Source organism: Cherax quadricarinatus, chromosome 74 (genome assembly GCF_038502225.1).
Source record: "Cherax quadricarinatus isolate ZL_2023a chromosome 74, ASM3850222v1, whole genome shotgun sequence".
Lineage (NCBI taxonomy): Eukaryota > Metazoa > Arthropoda > Malacostraca > Decapoda > Parastacidae > Cherax > Cherax quadricarinatus.
In genome coordinates, this window is record NC_091365.1 from 6,758,635 (window position 1) to 6,777,928 (window position 19,294).

General features: G+C 40.9%; 1 protein-coding gene across 6 annotated transcripts in view; it reads left to right on the plus strand.

The window, feature by feature from the left end:
- Window positions 1-19,294, plus strand: part of LOC128700191 (NHS-like protein 3) — a 171,457-nt gene that overhangs the window by 137,717 nt on the left and 14,446 nt on the right. For all 6 annotated transcript variants that reach the window (XM_053793239.1, XM_053793240.2, XM_053793238.2 and 3 more), the window contains 3 exons: window positions 41-976; window positions 13,144-13,209; window positions 17,058-17,204. In XM_053793239.1, the coding sequence (XP_053649214.1) occupies window positions 41-976; window positions 13,144-13,209; window positions 17,058-17,204 (1,149 nt within the window). The remainder of the gene's footprint in view (window positions 1-40; window positions 977-13,143; window positions 13,210-17,057; window positions 17,205-19,294) is intronic.

Genomic DNA, 19,294 nt, shown 5'->3' on the forward strand with positions numbered 1-19,294 from the left:
TGTACGTGTCACTTTAGACTAATCTTAATCATTGTTTCAGGCGCGACTGCGGGAGCAGCTGATGGTGGAGAAGGAGTCTCGGCTGCTGCAGATGGCGGCCAGGCACGAGGCCGAGAGGGAGGGCACCATCCAGCGGATCACAAAGTCCTCAGCCTCAACCCTCTCCTCCTCATTATCCTCCCTCTCTTCCCTCAACTCCTCCGGCGGTCAGGGACGCGTCAGGAAGCTCTTCCAAGAGAGAAGAAGTAATGGCTACGGTCAGAGCCCCGTTGGGAGGGACAAGAGCTACCCTCTGGAGCCTGTTAGAGGTGGTAGTACTGGAGTTGGTCGACCGCCGGCGAAACCTGTTAAGGGGATAGTTCGAACTCGCGGTGTGAGTGTGGACCGAGGACAGTTTAGCTATGACCCCGAAGTGATGAAACGTTCAAAAAGCCATGCTGCTCTTCAACAAAATGGCCCCAATAACAATGAACCTCGCTCCCCACCACCCAGAGGTCTCCGCCCTCCACAGACCCGCCCTCCTGCTCACCACAAGTCCACTTCTTCCCTCCTGGATGCCAACCAAAACTACAACGGGCGAGGCAGTACTGGCAGCAGTGGAGGCTACAGCAGAGACCCATCACCTGCCCCCTCCCCTTCACCCTCCAACGCTAATCGCTTTGGCTTCCGCGGGACTCCCCCAAGGGGAGTATCGCCAGCTCCTCCTTCAGTTAATGGGTCCTCCCCAGTCAGAAGAGCGGCCCCTCCGGGCCCTCGCAGGACTAACGCTTTAAACAGACAGCAAGACGAGGTTGACGGAGGGTTCTCCCCACCGCCCCTCAGCCAACCCCGACAACGACCCGCACTACCTGCTCGGAAGCCGCCTGTGAGACAACAACGACCTCCTCCCTTTCAGCGAAGACCGCAGCCGCAGCAGCTACCCAATGAGGCCCCAGACGACACTTCCATGCTCAGTCCTAGACCTCCTGATAGTCCGGTAAGACCACGTTTTCTCTACTTTTATCTAGTTTCTTTGTTGCATTTATTGTTGTATCCGGCTACACCACTCGCAGTCCTCAAAATTCACCCCTTCGTGTATTTTTCACACACATTTTACAGGGATTAGAGTAGAAGTCCATGTGTGCATGCGTATGTGCATATATATGTGTATATATGTAAGCGAAGAGCAGTTTTTTCTGCTGTTGAATGACGCATCTGCTAAAGTTACCTAGACTGTCAGGATAATTTTAAAGCCTGGTCAGACCAGTATCTAGTGTAGCGGCTAGAAAAAAAAAATTCGTTCAGATTCGCACGGTAAATATATTTAGGTAGTTAATAACTAATTATTTTGATACACAGAATATCATTCCTGTGATGATATATTCATAAACACTGGGAAGCTCTTAACTATGAGGATCATATTGCGCCTGTAGATTGGTAGGTAATCAAATTTGATTCAAGGAAAAGAATAGGTCAGATTTCGTGGATGAAAGAGCGCTTCACCAGCATTGAGATTCCTCCCCCTAGTAGTGTGGTGTCAGCTGGCGCAGGTGTATTGGGAAGGGCAGAGGTGTTGTCGTTTGTCTACACGTAGAGGTTTAAGAGACTGTACATGCAGCTTTATGCTGATGGTGAAAGATGGAAACATTATCATAGAATTTCATACTGCTATATTTTCAGATATTAATGAGAATCCACTTAGACTTGGCACTTGTTTCCCTTTCCCAATGACATTACTCTCCCCACTTCACAAATTTTGACCCCTTTCTACCCCCCCATCCCACATCCCCATCGTCTCCCCGCACAAACGCTCCTGCCCCCACCCTTGTGTGCAATGCGCACGCACCCATTTCTCAGTTATTTCCTGGCTGCACCACTTTGAAGCACTTGCAGTCGTGGGATTCTTTTCGTTATATACACCAAAGCATTTATATTTACATGTCTCCTGTATATATAATTTGTTTTAAAAACCACTTAAAAGCCAGCCAAAACGCTATTTCCATTATAAGCGGTTTACACGATAGTTAATATAAAAAGCTATAATGGTTTAGTACTGTTTACTGTGGCAGAAACAGTGGAACCTTACTAGACTGGATCGATGGTGATATACCAAGCTGCGAGCATATTACTAAATGATGCAGCTGCCTGACGCGACTCCACTGTGGCGTAGAAACCTGATAGATACGCAGTGTTGAGAAAAAATAAGAGGTATACAGACACCATGACTTACGGGGTTAGCCTCTCCCACAAATATGATAATTTGGAGGTATACATCTAGTGAGGCTGTTGGTGAACACTGAGTACTTGTGGATACTTTGTGTAAATTATAGAGTAGTGAAGTGTTGTTGGTAAGTAGTGCGCAGTGACCCAACCGTGGTAGTGCCTAAACATGTTAATTGCACATCTCGAAGAAGAAAATTCTCAAGTATACCTGGAGAGGATTTCGGGGGTCAACGCCCCCGCGGCCCGATCTGTGACCAGGCCTCGCGGTGGATCAGGGCCTGATCAGCCAGGCTCTTACTGCTGGCTGCACGCAAATCGACGTATGAACCACAGCCCGGCTGGTCAGGTACTGAATTTAGGTGCCTGTCCAGCGCCTATGGATACTTCCTAAGACATTTATAGTTAGTGTTTTGGTTTAAGACCTATACTGCAAGGATCATTAAAGCTACGCTGTAATTTGTTTTTAATCATCAAATAGAAGTTACTGTCCAGCAGACATGGATTACAGTAAACTTGACGTGTGTAGACTGGAGCTATGATCACTGAAGGTATTTACTGATGTAACAGAAATATTCCCCTCGATATGACTACATTGAGAAAGTCTCTATACCTTAAAAATAGGTTTGAATTGTTTATATTGAGAAATATGCTTCGTTGTTAGGAAAAGCATTCTCGCCATGTGCACATACTCGTTGTTAGAAAAAGCACTCTTGACGTGTGTAGTTCATAGAAATACTTGTAGCTGTGTACACTGGCCTTTCGATGCATGTACAATAATAAATTGTCAGTTAAATATTTAGCGTACATGATACGAACTACGATTAAGGAAGAGTTCTTAAGAAAGCCAAAAGGCAATTAATCAAACTCTAATTGGTCTAATAGTTATTGTAAACCGGTAATGTCACGATATGGGAGATGACCAGGGTGACCTCTGACTTCATTCGTGTGCATATTTGTATTGTGCAATAATAACTGCAACTTTGTCGCTGTGATCAACATAATTTGATAGGAACACGGTTTCACAAAGGATCTTTTGCGTTACTGTTTGTTGTTTTTTTCCACGAGGTAATGTTTAAAGATAAGTATAGTAAGCAGAGGTATATATACTTGGGAGAGCAGATGGAGTCGTGAGGTGCCTCTCAAGTCGTGTGTGTGTGTGTGTGTGTACTCACCTATTTGTACTCACCTATTTGTGGTTGCAGGGGTCGAGTCCTAGCTCCTGGCCCCGCCTCTTCACCGGTTGCTACTAGACCCTCTCTCTCCCCGCTCCATGAGCTTTATCAAACCTCGTCTTAAAACTGTGTATGGTTCCTGCCTCCACTACGTCCTTTTCTAGGCTATTCCACTGCCTTACAACTCTGTGACTGAAGAAATACTTCCTACTATCTCTCTGACTCATTTGTGTCTTCAACTTCCAATTGTGGCCTCTTGTTTCTGTGTCCCCTCCCTGGAACATCCTGTCCTTGTCCACCTTGTCTATTCCACGCAGTATTTTATATGTCGTTATCATGTCTCCCCTGACCCTCCTGTCCTCCAGTGTGGTCAGGCCGATTTCCCTTAATCTTTCTTCATAGGACATTCCCCTTAGCTCTGGAACTAACCTTGTTGCAAACCTTTGTACTTTCTCTAGTTTCTTGACGTGCTTTATCAAGTGCGGGTTCCAAACAGGTGCTGCATACTCCAGTATGGGCCTGACATACACGGTGTACAGTGTCTTGAATGATTCCTTACTAAGGTGTCGGAATGCTGTTCTCAGGTTTGCCAGGCGCCCATATGCTGCAGCAGTGTGTGTGTGTGTGTGTGTGTGTGTGTGTGTGTGTGTGTGTGTGTGTGTGTGTGTGTGTGTGTGTGTGTGTGTGTGTGTGATCAACATATCTGGTCGTATACAACCACTACAGTTAATGGTTTAGATGCCTACATTCTCCTGGGGGCTGGTGTTAATGCTCTTGTAATTGAGTAGTGGTGGCAGTAGAGATATTATAACTGACTTTTTATAAGCAACCAAGAATAATTCTCAGATACCGTAGAAGCACAGAAGATTTAAAAACGGTTACTGCTGATATTAATTCTTGATGTTAAATATTTTTTGTGCTTGACTTCCCAATCATGAAGGTAACAGAACAATATGAACTGCGGAAGATCTCTCTAATTTTGAGGCACTAGTCTTCCAGTAATTAGTGGCTGCAGAATTTGTGTACCTTTAACAAGAAACCCAACTGAACACCTCCCTTGGTTGTAGTGGGGTAGCGAGACTAGGGATGAATGAGATTATTGGGTTGGTGGGTTTATGGCACACACTAAATTGAAGGGAATTCTAGCGGTTTCTTATGCATCTAAAAACAAAGGGAACGGAAGGCTCCATAGCACAGATAGTCTCTGAGCCGTAGGCGATTTTAAGTGTAATGATATGGATGTCATTGACGTATCTCATCCAGGATACTCAAGCAGAGATGATGTGGAATCATTCGGCTTAAAAGAGTCTCATATAGACAACGCTGATTGGGACCCCGTCCCCCATGGCCATACCCTGCTGTTGCTTGTAAAGCTGGTTGGTTATCACTCCACTAGAACAAAGAGTTGTTCTGTTGGATTTCTTTCTGAGGGCTCTCAAAATCTTCAGCCTTGAATTTCTTTAAGACAACTGCCTCAGAATCTCGGATCCCCTTGTAGATGGAAAGCGCAGAAACTAATTAACACTCCGAGAGGCAATACCAACAGCAACCTATTTTTAACCTTCCCAACTTAACGATGCCCGAGAACACTTCTAGTTCTCAGGTATAACCACTACACCTTCCCTTGTAGTGGTTATGACATAGTATACGACCAGATATGATTCACACAAATATCATGAACTGTTTTACCTCATAATACGGTCGAGCATGGTTATCCATGAAAAATACAGAAAATACCTTGAATAAACTCTTTCAGACACAATCATCCAAAATCAGCGAAGTTTCCAGTTGTCGGGACCTCTGACTTGACAAATGATGAACTTTATTTCTATAAAGTATGGCTTACAACTGGTAGGGAAAAGGTGATATTGTTGACATACTGCTGGTTGTACAAAAGTTTGTACCTGTGCTCATCGTCACGTGCTCTCCAAGGTATTTATACCTATGCTTACACCATGTACTCTTTAGACTTGAAAAAACTTGGCCACAAAGTGAAAAATTGTCTAAATAAAGGTTTCCATTCTTCAGTAGTCTTGTCAATTTTCATGCTGCAGACCCCTGGTCTACAGCATGAAAATCACATGCGGCCCGAGGGCGGCATGTGATCCTTCTAGGAAATGGATGCGTCCCTCGCATGAAATTATGAATTTAATTTTATGTAGGTTCCACACTGTAGTGTCAACAATTACAAAATATTTAAAGCCATTTTACACCAAAACCTTATCGCCACGTCTAACAACCACCTTGTACTTCTGGTCAGTCCCGGTTTATCGTAGCAACATATGTATAACTTGCTGTAGTTATGTGTACACTGTTAGAAATTATTCTTCTATATATTTAAATTTCTGATGTTAGAACGAAATGAACACTCGAGATACTCATAAGCTTAACACTTTGCGATTGTTTGGTTCATGACAGTAACATGTATTGAGTACTAAATTACGACTAGCTATAAATAACAAAAAGACACAATACCGTGACTGGAACAATACACAAATAACCCGCACATAGAAGAGGATGTGTGATGTCACCATGGTTGTTTAATATATTTATAGATGGGGTTGTAAGAGAAGTAAATGCGAGGGTCTTGGCAAGAGGCGTGGAGTTAAAAGATAAAGCCTGGTGGCTAAAGCTCCCGCTTCACACACGGAGGGCCCGGGTTCGATTCCCGGCGGGTGGAAACATTTCGACACGTTTCCTTACACTTGTTGTCCTGTTCACCTAGCAGCAAATAGGTACCTGGGTGTTAGTCGACTGGTGTGGGTCGCATCCTGGGGGGACAAGATTAAGGACCCCAATGGAAATAAGTTAGACAGTCCTCGATGACGCACTGACTTTCTTGGGTTATCCTGGGTGGCTAACCCTCCGGGGTTAAAAATCCGAACAAAATCTTATCTTATCTTATCTTATCACACATAAAGTGGGAGTTGTCACAGTTGCTCTTTGCTGATGACACTGTGCTCTTGGGAGATTCTGAAGAGAAGCTGCAGAGATTGGTGGATGAATTTGGTAGGGTGTGCAAAAGAAGAAAATTAAAAGTGAATACAGGAAAGAGTAAGGTAATGAGGATAACAAAAATATTAGGTGATGAAAGATTGGATATCTGATTGGAGGGAGAGAGTATGGAGGAGGTGAATGTATTCAGATATTTGGGAGTGGACGTGTCAGCGGATGGGTCTATGAAAGATGAGGTGAATCATAGAATTGATGAGGGGAAAAGGGTGAGTGGTGCACTTAGGAGTCTGTGGAGACAAAGAACTTTGTCCTTGATGGCAAAGAGGGGAATGTATGAGAGTATAGTTTTACCAACGCTCTTATATGGGTGTGAAGCATGGGTGATGAATGTTGCAGCGAGGAGAAGGCTGGAGGCAGTGGAGATGTCATGTCTGAGGGCAATGTGTGGTGTGAATATAATGCAGAGAATTCGTAGTTTGGAAGTTAGGAGGAGGTGCAGGATTACCAAAACTTGTCCAGAGGGCTGAGGAAGGGTTGTTGAGGTGGTTCGGACATGTAGAGAGAATGGAGCGAAACAGAGTGACTTCAAGAGTGTATCAGTCTGTAGTGGAAGGAAGGCAGGGTAGGGGTCGGCCTAGGAAAGGTTGGAGGGAGGGGGTAAAGGAGGTTTTGTGTGCGAGGGGCTTGGACTTCCAGCAGGCATGCGTGAGCGTGTTTGATAGGAGTGAATGGAGACAAATGGTTTTTAATACTTGACGTGCTGTTGGAGTGTGAGCAAAGTAACATTTATGAAGGGGTTCAGGGAAACCGGCAGGCCGGACTTGAGTCCTGGAGATGGGAAGTACAGTGCCTGCACTCTGAAGGAGGGGTGTTAATGTTGCAGTTTAAAAACTATAGTGTAAAGCACCCTTCTGGCAAGACAGTAATGGAGTGAATGATGGTGAAAGTTTTTCTTTTTCGGGCCACCCTGCCTTGGTGGGAATCGGCCAGTGTGATAATAAAAAAAATAGAAGAGAGATCATAGCCATCCTATTGACTGGTCTTCTGCTAAAACTGTCTGCCCTACTTCCAACTTTAACAGTCGCCGTCTGGTTGAATCCTCCCTAATACACAATTTTCGTTGTATGAATCTCAGTCCCGGCCATCTTTGTAGATGCCTCCCTCTCCCACTACATTGTAAAATGCTCCAAACTTCAGAACACTCGTGACCTAACCTGATTCCTCCATTTTCTTCTTCTCCCTCTTCCCCTTTTCCTCTTTCCTTTTTCTCCTTTGGGTTGTCTTTCTTCTGCCCTGTGTATTTGTTCCTTTTATTTATTTGTTTCCCCCCCCTCGGTGTTCTTGCTCTTACCTTCTGTGGGCACCTAGCTCCCTTGCAGTGCTCCTCTTTCTTAGTATTTGACTGGCCCCTCCTACTCTTACTACTACTACTACTACCACCACCACTACTACTACCACCACCACTACTACTACCACTACCACCTGCCTATATATACCCATCCTGCTCTCCTTTTTCTTAATGTGACTTTGTAAATGGTCCAAGTCGGACCGAAACGTCATCGCAAGCTCCTCTCTTCTATGTGCGGGTTATTTGTGTAGGACTAGCTATAAGTGTTATGTTAATATCGATTCTTACACAATGCAGCCATCTTTCAAATTGGCACATTCATACTAAAAGGTTGGGGACTACTGCTGTAGACAACAGTGAAGAGTGAAACTTGTTCAAGGAGATAGCGTAATGTCAGTGGCTTAGTTCTTATTTTTTCATCAGAATCAGATAAATCAGCAATGTGCTGCTAACCTATTCTGTATGATAGTTACATAGTGGGAACAAAAGCTAGCTTTGTTTCCTCAATAATATTCCACTGTAGAGATCTGGATTTCATACAGAACATAGGGGAGGGTAATGATGAAACTGCCTTAGCGATCAATAAAACCTTTGGCAGGTGTGTCTGCCTGGCAGAGTCCTGCTTGGCTTGTAACTCTCCCACCCCACTCCATCATATCCCACCCCCATATGTCGGCGAACTATAAACTCCCCCCTTCACCCCAACCACCTCCCATCCTTTCACTTTTACCCTTTCTCCTGTTCCACCACCTCCTACTCCCTTTTCTCGTTCCACCTCCTACTCCCTTTTCTCGTTCCACCTCCTACTCCCTTTTCTCGTTCCACCTCCTACTCCCTTTTCTCGTTCCACCTCCTACTCCCTTTTCTCGTTCCACCTCCTACTCCCATTTCTCGTTCCACCTCCTACTCCCTTTTCTCGTTCCACCTCCTACTCCCTTTTCTCGTTCCACCTCCTACTCCCTTTTCTCGTTCCACCTCCTACTCCCTTTTCTCGTTCCACCTCCTACTCCCTTTTCTCGTTCCACCTCCTACTCCCTTTTCTCGTTCCACCTCCTACTCCCTTTTCTCGTTCCACCTCCTACTCCCTTTTCTCGTTCCACCTCCTACTCCCTTTTCTCGTTCCACCTCCTACTCCCTTTTCTCGTTCCACCTACTACCTTTTCTCGTTCCACCTCCTACTCCCTTTTCTCGTTCCACCTCCTACTCCCTTTTCTCGTTCCACCTCCTACTCCCTTTTCTCGTTCCATCTCCTACTCCCTTTTCTCGTTCCACCTCCTACTCCCTTTTCTCGTTCCACCTCCTACTCCCTTCTCTCGTTCCACCTCCTACTCCCTTCTCTCGTTCCACCTACTCCCGTCTCTCGTTCCACCTCCTACTCCCTTCTCTCGTTCCACCTCCTCCTCCCTTCCCCCGTTCCACCTCCTACTCCATTCTCTCGTTCCACTCCCTTCTCCCGTTCCACCTACTCCCTTCTCCCATTCCACCACCTCCTCCCTTTCCACCTCCTATTCCCTTCTCCCGTTCCACCTCATATTCCCTTCCCCGTTCCACCTCCTCCTCCCTTCCTCCGTTCCACCTCCTCCTCCCTTCCCCCGTTCCTCCTCCTCCCTTCCCCCATTCCTCCTCTTCCCTTCCCCCGTTCCACCTACTCCTTCCTTCTCCCGTTCCACCTACTCCTTCCTTCTCCCGTTCCTCCTTTTCCCGTTCCACCTTCTCCCTTCTCCCGTTCCACCTTCTCCTCCCTTCTCTCATTCCACCACCTCCTCCCTTCTCCCGTTCCACCTCCCTCTTCACCACCCATTCCTCATTGCTGCATGCCAGAAAATGTTATAACTTCAGTTTTCCAAGATTCCATGTGAAGTGAAATGCCACGAAATTATGCACTGCAGCAGGAATACTGGTCCATGTTAAGTGGGTCACAGTCACATCCACCTCCACCCACTCATGTACTTGTCTAACTTATTTTTATGACTACCGAAGGTTTTCGCTTCGATAACGCTACTCGAGAGTTTGTTCTACCCATCCACAACTTTATTACAACAATTACAATTATTTTTTGATAAAAAGTTCACTTAGTTTTTTTTCATTCAGCTTCAGTTACAATTATTCCAAGCCTGGCTTCAGGTTGATCTGCAAGGGTAGAAGCTAAAGGCAGTTTTTTTTATTTTAGTAGTTACTGATTAAAACTTATTTAACAATAAAAAATGTGGTTTTAAAGATCATGACAGTAAAGGCCTTAAATCTTAATTAACCTTAGTATAATGTGCTGAATTTTTCATTTAGAAAAACAAATATAGATGCTACATGAGCTTGTATGTCTATATGCAGTATTTCGAGCAATCTCCAAAAAAATTGATCCCTGAATATAACTGTTACAACTGCCTATGTTTTTGCTGATAATACCTCGGCCTCTCTTGTACTATTACTTTCATGCTATCCTCTACGGTTTGACAATGACCTACGGGGTGCAGGGTTAACTGGTTCAGCAGCAAAATTCAGCTACATAAAACTGTATATGTATGTAGGCTGAAGGAAATATGGAGAAAGCTGACACAGTACAAAACTTGAAAGTTCTGTTTATTAAGATACTGGTGAAAGAATAAAAAGGCACAATGTCGTGACTGGAACAATACACAAATGACCCACTCATAAGAGAATGAAATTTATGACGATGTTTCGGTTCCACTTGGAACATTAACTAGTTACACAGAAGCACGAAGGGAAGGGAGCCAGTGAAAGCTGATATGGCCAAACTGGAATGGATACTGCAGTGTTAAGTGCTGAACTACTAACTTCTGTCCTAGACTATCATAGCTCTAGTTATATTGATCACCCCTCCCTCTCCAGTACAATACAATACTTGAAACTTTTAAGTCTCCTGATTAATATTCAAACACCAGTGATCATCATTAGTGGCTTAAGTTTTATGAACTATATTGGCGATTTACTTGCTTCAGTGAGCAAAACTGTCACCAGTGATTAACTGGCAGGAGGGACCACGCGGGATGGGCTGTGCAGTGGTGAGCTATATTTTCTTTTGCACTTTTCAGTATGCTTAGATCATTCCTGGTAGCTATCACTTGGTTGTATAAAAGACATGTGTAATATATTAGAACATTTTGTTAGGAAAAGTTCTGCTCACAATACGGACATGAGAAATTTACAATATACATAGGAGCAGAAAATCAGGTGTGGGAGGATCAGTTAAGTGTGTCGGTCATCTGGTTGTCATGTTCTACCAGGATAGCAACAAGTTGGCCGGTATGTCTGACTTTGTAACTGTATTGGAATTCAGGAAAACTGTTGGAAACTTCACTCAATATTTAATAGTAGCATTTCTGCTCATCATTCTCTTTAAGAGTCTGGGTCTCTCCACTTCAGATGGCCATATGAGCTTCAGTGGATTATGCTGTTCATATTGTCCCTGCAGTACTTATGTTTTCTGAGGTACTGCTCTAGGCTACTTTCCATCTCTCCCACATACATTATCGCAGCCATCACATGGTGTTATGTAAACTCCTGCCCCAGATTCCATGCATATAATAGTGACTTTAACCAGATCCCTTGATGAGCTAGTGACTACACTCTTCTTAAAATTGTTGAGTGCACTGGACACATTAGTGGCTACATTACATTCCCTCTGTATGTTCAAATTATTAAATAAATAATAAATATGGGAGGACGGACACCTTACCTCTGAGCAGGATTATCCGAAGTTGCCACATCATGATGTGCTGTACTCTCGTCCTGCAATAACTGATGCATTAAAGTGGGAGGTAACTTGAGACAAATGAATACACTGTAGATGAGCACTACTCTGAGGAAAGCTGGTTTTAAGATCCTAAAGGTTTTCAGGAACTCAGGAAAAACCATTATGACTTCACTCATGGTCTTGGTATCTTGATGGTGGTAATGTAGAACATCCTTATTTTATTAGTAATGTTACTATATACCTTGAAAGCCAGGGCATCACCCATTTTGCACAACAAAACTTCAAGGAAAAGGAGCTGTGGATCATTTTATGTTGTTGATTTTTGGTGAGCAGGCTCTGGCTTTTAGATCTTCTAGGATAGAAACCTAATATATCTATGTACCACAGTATCATGTTACTGGGGATGATGGGATCTTAAATGTTCAGCCTTCATTTGTCTCCAGTGCCTTTCCCACTTTTTAAGAGTGCAGAAGAAACCTCGAAGTAAACTGCCCATATCCTGAAGAAGGAAAGACAACATACTTTGTCCTCCTATGTGGGCATATAGCTGTACGCATGTCTATCTATCACGCTTGCCTTTGTAGCCAACAGCTCTTCGACCATCTATTAGGGTCGTGGTTCAAGAGATCAGCATCATACCCTGCGCAGGAATCTACTTCATACTTTATGAAGGTTGCAGTAGCATAATAAGGAGAGATGGCAAGAAGCCTGGAGAAACTCCTCAAAGCAGCATGGATGATGTGAATGTGTGTATAAAAGATGTGCAAAGGTATTGGTAGATATTGGCTAATTTTGGTGGTATTGACCTACAATTGGGTATTATCTGTATTGGTACCATTAAAAATTTTGGTATCATCCCATCACTAGTGCATAATTCACCAGAACAAACAAGACCATTTGGTGAAGTTAGAAGAAGCCATTCTCGTAACCAAGGAAATTAATCTTCATAATAGACTCTGCCTTTAATCATCATGGATTGACATTTTCAACATTGTTGCCAAGAAATCTGGTAGTTTTAGCATGTCTAACTTTTTGCTGACCTGACAGAACATGGGAGTCAGGTGACCTAACACATATCATTGAAATAATGCCTCTCGCATCTTAACTTTCCTCCTGTATACAGTATACATGTACTATAAATCTCTCTTGCCTTGCGTTGGATTTATAAAGTTTCCTGTCAGCCAAACTTTTTCTAATAAAATGTTCGTGTTACATTTCTTATTTACATAGTGGGTTTTTATAAGTTCTTGAAAACAAACGAATCCACAAAAATGGGAAGTCATTATTCCCAGGCAACTTTTATTTTATTGCCTTGTGATTAAAATGGAGGTACATAATGTATTTTCAGTTTGTGGTTGACAATTTCCCCGTAAAGTAGTTTAGAATGAACAAATTGTGTGTGGAATTACACTGTTGTTGGTAAGGGTATTGTTGTTGTATATAAAAATTGAGGTATATACTTTGCATAATGCAACTAGTATATGTAATTTAGAAGGCACCAGTATAATTTACAGTTCTTTTGAATTTATAGTTTTTTTTTTGTTTTGGAACTTAGGAATGGTAGGAAATTGGCTATTAATGGAGGATGGGTGTGTTAAAGAACTTGAGTGGTGAAAAATGAGAGAGCAGTATTCAGTAGGACCTGTGAGGGATGGGAGCATATTCACATATGTGAGAGATCTTATTTGGACTTATTCATAGGTATAAGATCTGTGTTAGAAAATATTTTCTAATACCACATTCGTCTATTACAGAGCAAACCGAAAGTGCGAGGAGTTCCACCTGCCAAGACCAAGCCAAAACCTCCACCCAAACCCAAGGTATTGTAACTGAATAATAATAATTAATAATGTTTATTTTTGTGTGCAAATAATGTAGTTTACATGAGTTAATACAATGGTAGGCACAAAAGAAAGCCACTAATTATATAATGGATGGAATAAATACTATGCAGCTATGTTCATACATAATTCTGGACAATCTTCATTTCTTTTGAGCACAATGAGAGGTTGACACAATTGATTTGACTGTCATTAGCTATGCAGTATAGTGCAGTAATGATTAGACGATTTTAATAGCCACTATATTATTGTTGGTAATATTGATTGTAGGTAATATATGCACAATAGCAGCAATAATAATTCTATCAATCATCTAAACCAGAAGCAGACTACAGCTTAACAAAGAATCCCCTTGTTTTAAAGTGCTGTACCTGTAATTATTTTTTTTTCCCCAATTGCAACTTTAGTAGAGTACTGCCTGTTTGAAAGTCAAATATGGCTAGACTGTTCAGTAGGATGACTGAGAGAAGTAATTGTTGCTACTTCTGAAAGTTGGTTTTGCCACACTTCATGTACTGCAAGACATCTTGCATAAACTAGATGCATTGCCATTATTACAATAGCAGAACAATAATTTCCCTCCCCAAATAAACCCAACTCCTTATCCTGACATATCTTTTGAGAAAACAGAAGGAATCATTCACATAATTAATAGCTGCCCTGCCTTCGTCTGGTCTTATGGTGAAGTGTTTTAAAATAGCTTCTCTCCATATTTATTGTAAATGGGGAATTAGTGTGGATGATGGGATACAAAAAAATATTTTCTACTATGTATAGCTCTGGTTTATCTTAAATGTGTATGTTAACTAACTATAATTGATTTTTTTTACCCAGTGGGATAATGCAGGAACTGATGGAGAAACAGAAGAGGTAATACAGTGAAGAGCTAAAACCTTTCATTTTATGTGTGTGTCTGCTGAAACAATGCAGTAGTTTCATATACTGCATTTATATGTACTAAATAAAGCTTGCTCACATTTAATGAGCCTTCATACTTGCTAAGTAATGGACAAATGTATGGTTCATTTATAGCATTGTTCTATATAATCACACACCTGTAGTATAGTATTGTTTATTGCTTTTCAAAGGTAGATGGAAGACTGAAACACATACCACAGTGTATGTTAGTTATTTTGCCACTCAGCATGAGATTTTAGATGTTTTAAGAGTAGTACAGTGCTGTAATTTTCATTTTTTAAAGAGCCTAGGTTGTGTTAGAATATAACCTTTCATTTATGTACCACAGTAATCACAAAATATCCATATTTGCATGGCAATGACTCACCTTATTTATGAACAAATTTATACATAGTTTTTTTAAGCAGTATGATGATAATAGCATAGTTTAATCAATGATGTTAAATATTTGTTTAGTGCTGACCATTTTATTGCTTTTACACAAGGTAAAGGTATACAGAGAAACACAAATGGAGTATATAACTTTATAAAGTAAAATTTTCCCCAGTATGCTGATCTCTGTAGTTAACGAAATATTTGTGTAGCAATCACTCCTTTTTATCAAAGGAAATTGCTTCATGGAGAGTCCCTTGATGCTGTTGAAGGGTACTAGTTCTTAGAAATAGAAGCTGCTCTTCTCTTTGATCAAATCTGATGACTTCAGGTTTGAGCCAAGAGAAGGGTGCTGCATGTATCCTATAGGTTTAGTGTTTCCCGATCACAATGTCAAAAAAGCATATTGATTATCAAATTTGTGGCAAGTATGAAATAATCAATCCTGCTTATATTTTGAAACTGCATCAACAAGGCAGCTATAACAAAGAGAGCAAATGTATATTTAAATCTCCATTTTCAGGAATGTAACTAAAGTCTTAAACAAGGGGTTATGAATATATACATGGATTCAGGAAAAGTAGTTAGCCACATAAGTGAACAGTATTTAGATAAGGCTAAAGAGGTCTTGTGGCATTTATGGATTTGGAAAAGGCGTATGACAGGGTGGATAGGGGGGGCAATGTGGCAGATGTTGCAGGTGTATGGTGTAGGAGGTAGGTTACTGAAAGCAGTGAAGAGTTTTTACGAGGATAGTGAGGCTCAAGTTAGAGTATGTAGGAAAGAGGGAAATTATTTCCCAGTAAAAGTAGGCCTTAGACAAGGATGTGTGATGTCACCATGGTTGTTTAATATATTTATAGATGGGGTTGTAAGAGAAGTAAATGCGAGGGTCTTGGCAAGAGGCATGGAGTTAAAAGATAAAGAATCACACATAAAGTGGGAGTTGTCACAGTTGCTCTTTGCTGATGACACTGTGCTCTTTGGAGATTCTGAAGAGAAGTTGCAGAGATTGGTGGATGAATTTGGTAGGGTATGCAAAAGAAGAAAATTAAAAGTGGATACAGGAAAGAGTAAGGTTATGAAGATAACAAAAAGATTAGGTGATGAAAGATTGGATATCAGATTGGAGGGAGAGAGTATGGAGGAGGTGAATGTATTCAGATATTTGGGAGTGGACGTGTCAGCGGATGGGTCTATGAAAGATGAGGTGAATCATAGAATTGATGAGGGGAAAAGGGTGAGTGGTGCACTTAGGAGTCTGTGGAGACAAAGAACTTTGTCCTTGGAGGCAAAGAGGGGAATGTATGAGAGTATAGTTTTACCAACGCTCTTATATGGGTGTGAAGCATGGGTGATGAATGTTGCAGCGAGGAGAAGGCTGGAGGCAGTGGAGATGTCATGTCTGAGGGCAATGTGTGGTGTGAATATAATGCAGAGAATTCGTAGTTTGGAAGTTAGGAGGAGGTGCGGGATTACCAAAACTGTTGTCCAGAGGGCTGAGGAAGGGTTGTTGAGGTGGTTCGGACATGTAGAGAGAATGGAGCGAAACAGAATGACTTCAAGAGTGTATCAGTCTGTAGTGGAAGGAAGGCGGGGTAGGGGTCGGCCTAGGAAAGGTTGGAGGTTTTGTATGCAAGGGGCTTGGACTTCCAGCAGGCATGCGTGAGCGTGTTTGATAGGAGTGAATGGAGACAAATGGTTTTTAATACTTGACGTGCTGTTGGAGTGTGAGCAAAGTAACATTTATGAAGGGGTTCAGGGAAACCGGCAGGCCGGACTTGAGTCCTGGAGATGGGAAGTACAGTGCCTGCACTCTGAAGGAGGGGTGTTAATGTTGCAGTTTAAAAACTGTAGTGTAAAGCACCCTTCTGGCAAGACAGTGATGGAGTGAATGATGGTGAAAGTTTTTCTTTTTCAGGCCACCCTGCCTTGGTGGGAATCGGCCAGTGTGATAAAAAAAAAAAAAAAAAAAAAAAGTTAGCCAAACTGAGTTTTGAATGAGGGATGTACAATACCTGTGCTCTGCAGGCCAGGTGGGGATGTTATGGTTAGGTGGGTCATCAATGGCTCATGATATACACAGTATGCTCTTCAGTTAGTTAGTTTAATATGTTTATTATGCACCCCATACCCATCCAGTGGGCGGTAGTCAAAAGATTACAGAGGTACATAATGGGTCCAGGGACTGGGCCTCAAAGTTTTGATAGCTGAGCAAGTTACAGAGGTAATGAATTCACAATTAGGCAAATATTAAGCATATGATGGTGAATGTGCTTTTCCTTTAGGTCATCTTGTCTTTATGGGAAATGGCTAAATTTTATAAAAATTAGAGAAAATGGCCCATATTCAGATATAACAAGTGTATATTCTACTTTATTGTCATAATTTTAGTAATGGAAGTAATGCATATTGTAATTAATTTACATAACCAAAAGTAGGTAATTAATCTGTAAGGCTTTATTCTGTGAGCGTAGATTAAAACCAATGTATATTTTGATTACAGTAAAAATATACTATGTACATGTATCTTCCAGAATGCACCAGCTCCCACTCCACGACCATCGAAACCGCCTCCAGGGTTAGAGAGTTGCAAAATTTGTGGTCGTAACTTTGCCCCTGATCGATTAGAAAAGCATGAAACTATTTGTGCTAAGTCTCATGCGAAAGACAAAAAACGAAAGGTAAGTTAAAAAGAATGAAGAATTCAGATTTTTAAATTCAAACTGACTTATATTAAAATTATAACCCACTGTTTTGCAGTATGAAATCTCAAACGTGTAAGCTGAAGAATTTTAAATTATTTTGATAGTCTTGGTGATTAAAATTTGTCATTGCCTATTTGCAAATTTGTTTTAGATTTATCTGTTCATGTGAAAGCTTTTTTTCATGTAAATAATGAAAAATTTTGTGATAGTGTGAATGGTCAAATTGGTGCTGTAAGCTTCTTTCATTCTGGAAACCAATGTTGATATTCACAATAAAATTTTAATCTTTTCCTACACAACTCATGATGCAAAAGTACATGTAGCACTAGAAAAAGTTTTTGCACCTACTGCAACATGGTTACTGATTTGAAAACTGTATACTAATACTGTAAATACTTTATTTGGTTCTTGGTGGAAATTTATAAATATGCTATAATGAAAACAGTAAACTCTCTGGGTGTGCAGGTAGCTGGTAATGGTAATTGTGGGGATACCGATGAGATTGTTTTTCCGTGATAGTAACAATGACGGATATTTCTGTAACTAACAAGACTTTGTCCTTCCTAAGGAAAATTGTCAAAAATCTAATTTCTGTGATTTTGAGCCCTATATCAAGCTACTTCTTATTCTGAAACTGACCAAAATGATCTCTACTTCAGTTGTATGTCTTACATTCTATTAATTGATACCATGAAATATCTAGTAAAACCATGAAAACACCCCAGTCCCTATTTTATGTCAGACATGCAGTCAGAGGTTTGCTTTTCCCATTATGCACTATGTGGACAAGATTTGTTTTATATTGTGTACTCTTATTGCACAGCCTCATTTTCTCGTGTCTAGGCCAAAATTTACTGCTCGCAACATATTTGAGGGCACTGTGCTTGAAATGTTAATCTGCGCAAGACAGTGAAATGCAGTAGTTAAATACAGTGGACCCCCGCATAACGATTACCTCCGAATGCGACCAATTATGTAAGTGTATTTAAGTAAGTGCGTTTGTACATGTATGTTTTGGGGTCTGAAATGGACTAATCTACTTCACAATATTCCTTATGGGAACAAATTCGGTCAGTACTGGCACCTGAACATACTTCTGGAGTGAAAAAATATCGTTAACCGGGGGTCCACTGTATAGGCTGTCCTGTACAGTATTAATTTATGCTCCAATTTTTTTTGAAGCATTAATACTCAAGATTCACTGTTGGTTTAAGAGGAGGCAGATTAGTCTGCCCTCGTTGAAATTTTTAATTAAATTTTTTTCATTTAAAATTAGCTGTAATCATGATTCATTATAAAAAAAAGTCAGATGAAAAGGTTTAGGATGTTTTGCAGAACACATTTAGACATTTGCCAGATCATTGCTACTTGGCTGTTGTACATTCTTCATTCATTAATGTTGTAAGTTTCCCAAATAATCAAAGCTTCAAATCTCTTCAAGTACTTACATGTTCTACAGCCATTTTTCTATTCTTTATCTTTCCTTGGAAAAAGAATAAGGTTAGTGAGATTAGTTTGTTTTCAATATCCTAAAGAGTAGCATAATTTTGCAGTCTCCATCAATGTGTCCCTTTTATATGTGGGCAGTTTAAAAGATGCAGTAAACAATTAACACAGCCTTTGAAAAAATAATCCATTGTACTCTTAAAATATTCAAGAAGCATTATCAAATTTTATCTTTCTAACAATGAGATAAAAGCAGTTAGTATTGACAATATAGATGACAAATGAAACCTGCACACTATTTAAAAGATACATTATGCTCATAAATTTATAAGTTATTAATTTTAAAGGTCATTCGTACATTGAAACTTTTACCAACTCGACATGATCATTCATACCATAATTGATTTTGGTAGATGGAAAAAGAAACTCGACATCAAATATCAATGTAATAGATATCAAAACAACTAGAAGTAATACATTTTAAAACAGAATAAACTTCACATGAATAATTAGTGAAAAGAATTATAAATAGTTGATGTAGCAATGAAAATTTTTTGAGGTCAGTGAAGGAGGGTAAAAACAATATTATCATCATTATCAAATAGTGCTAAACCAACAAG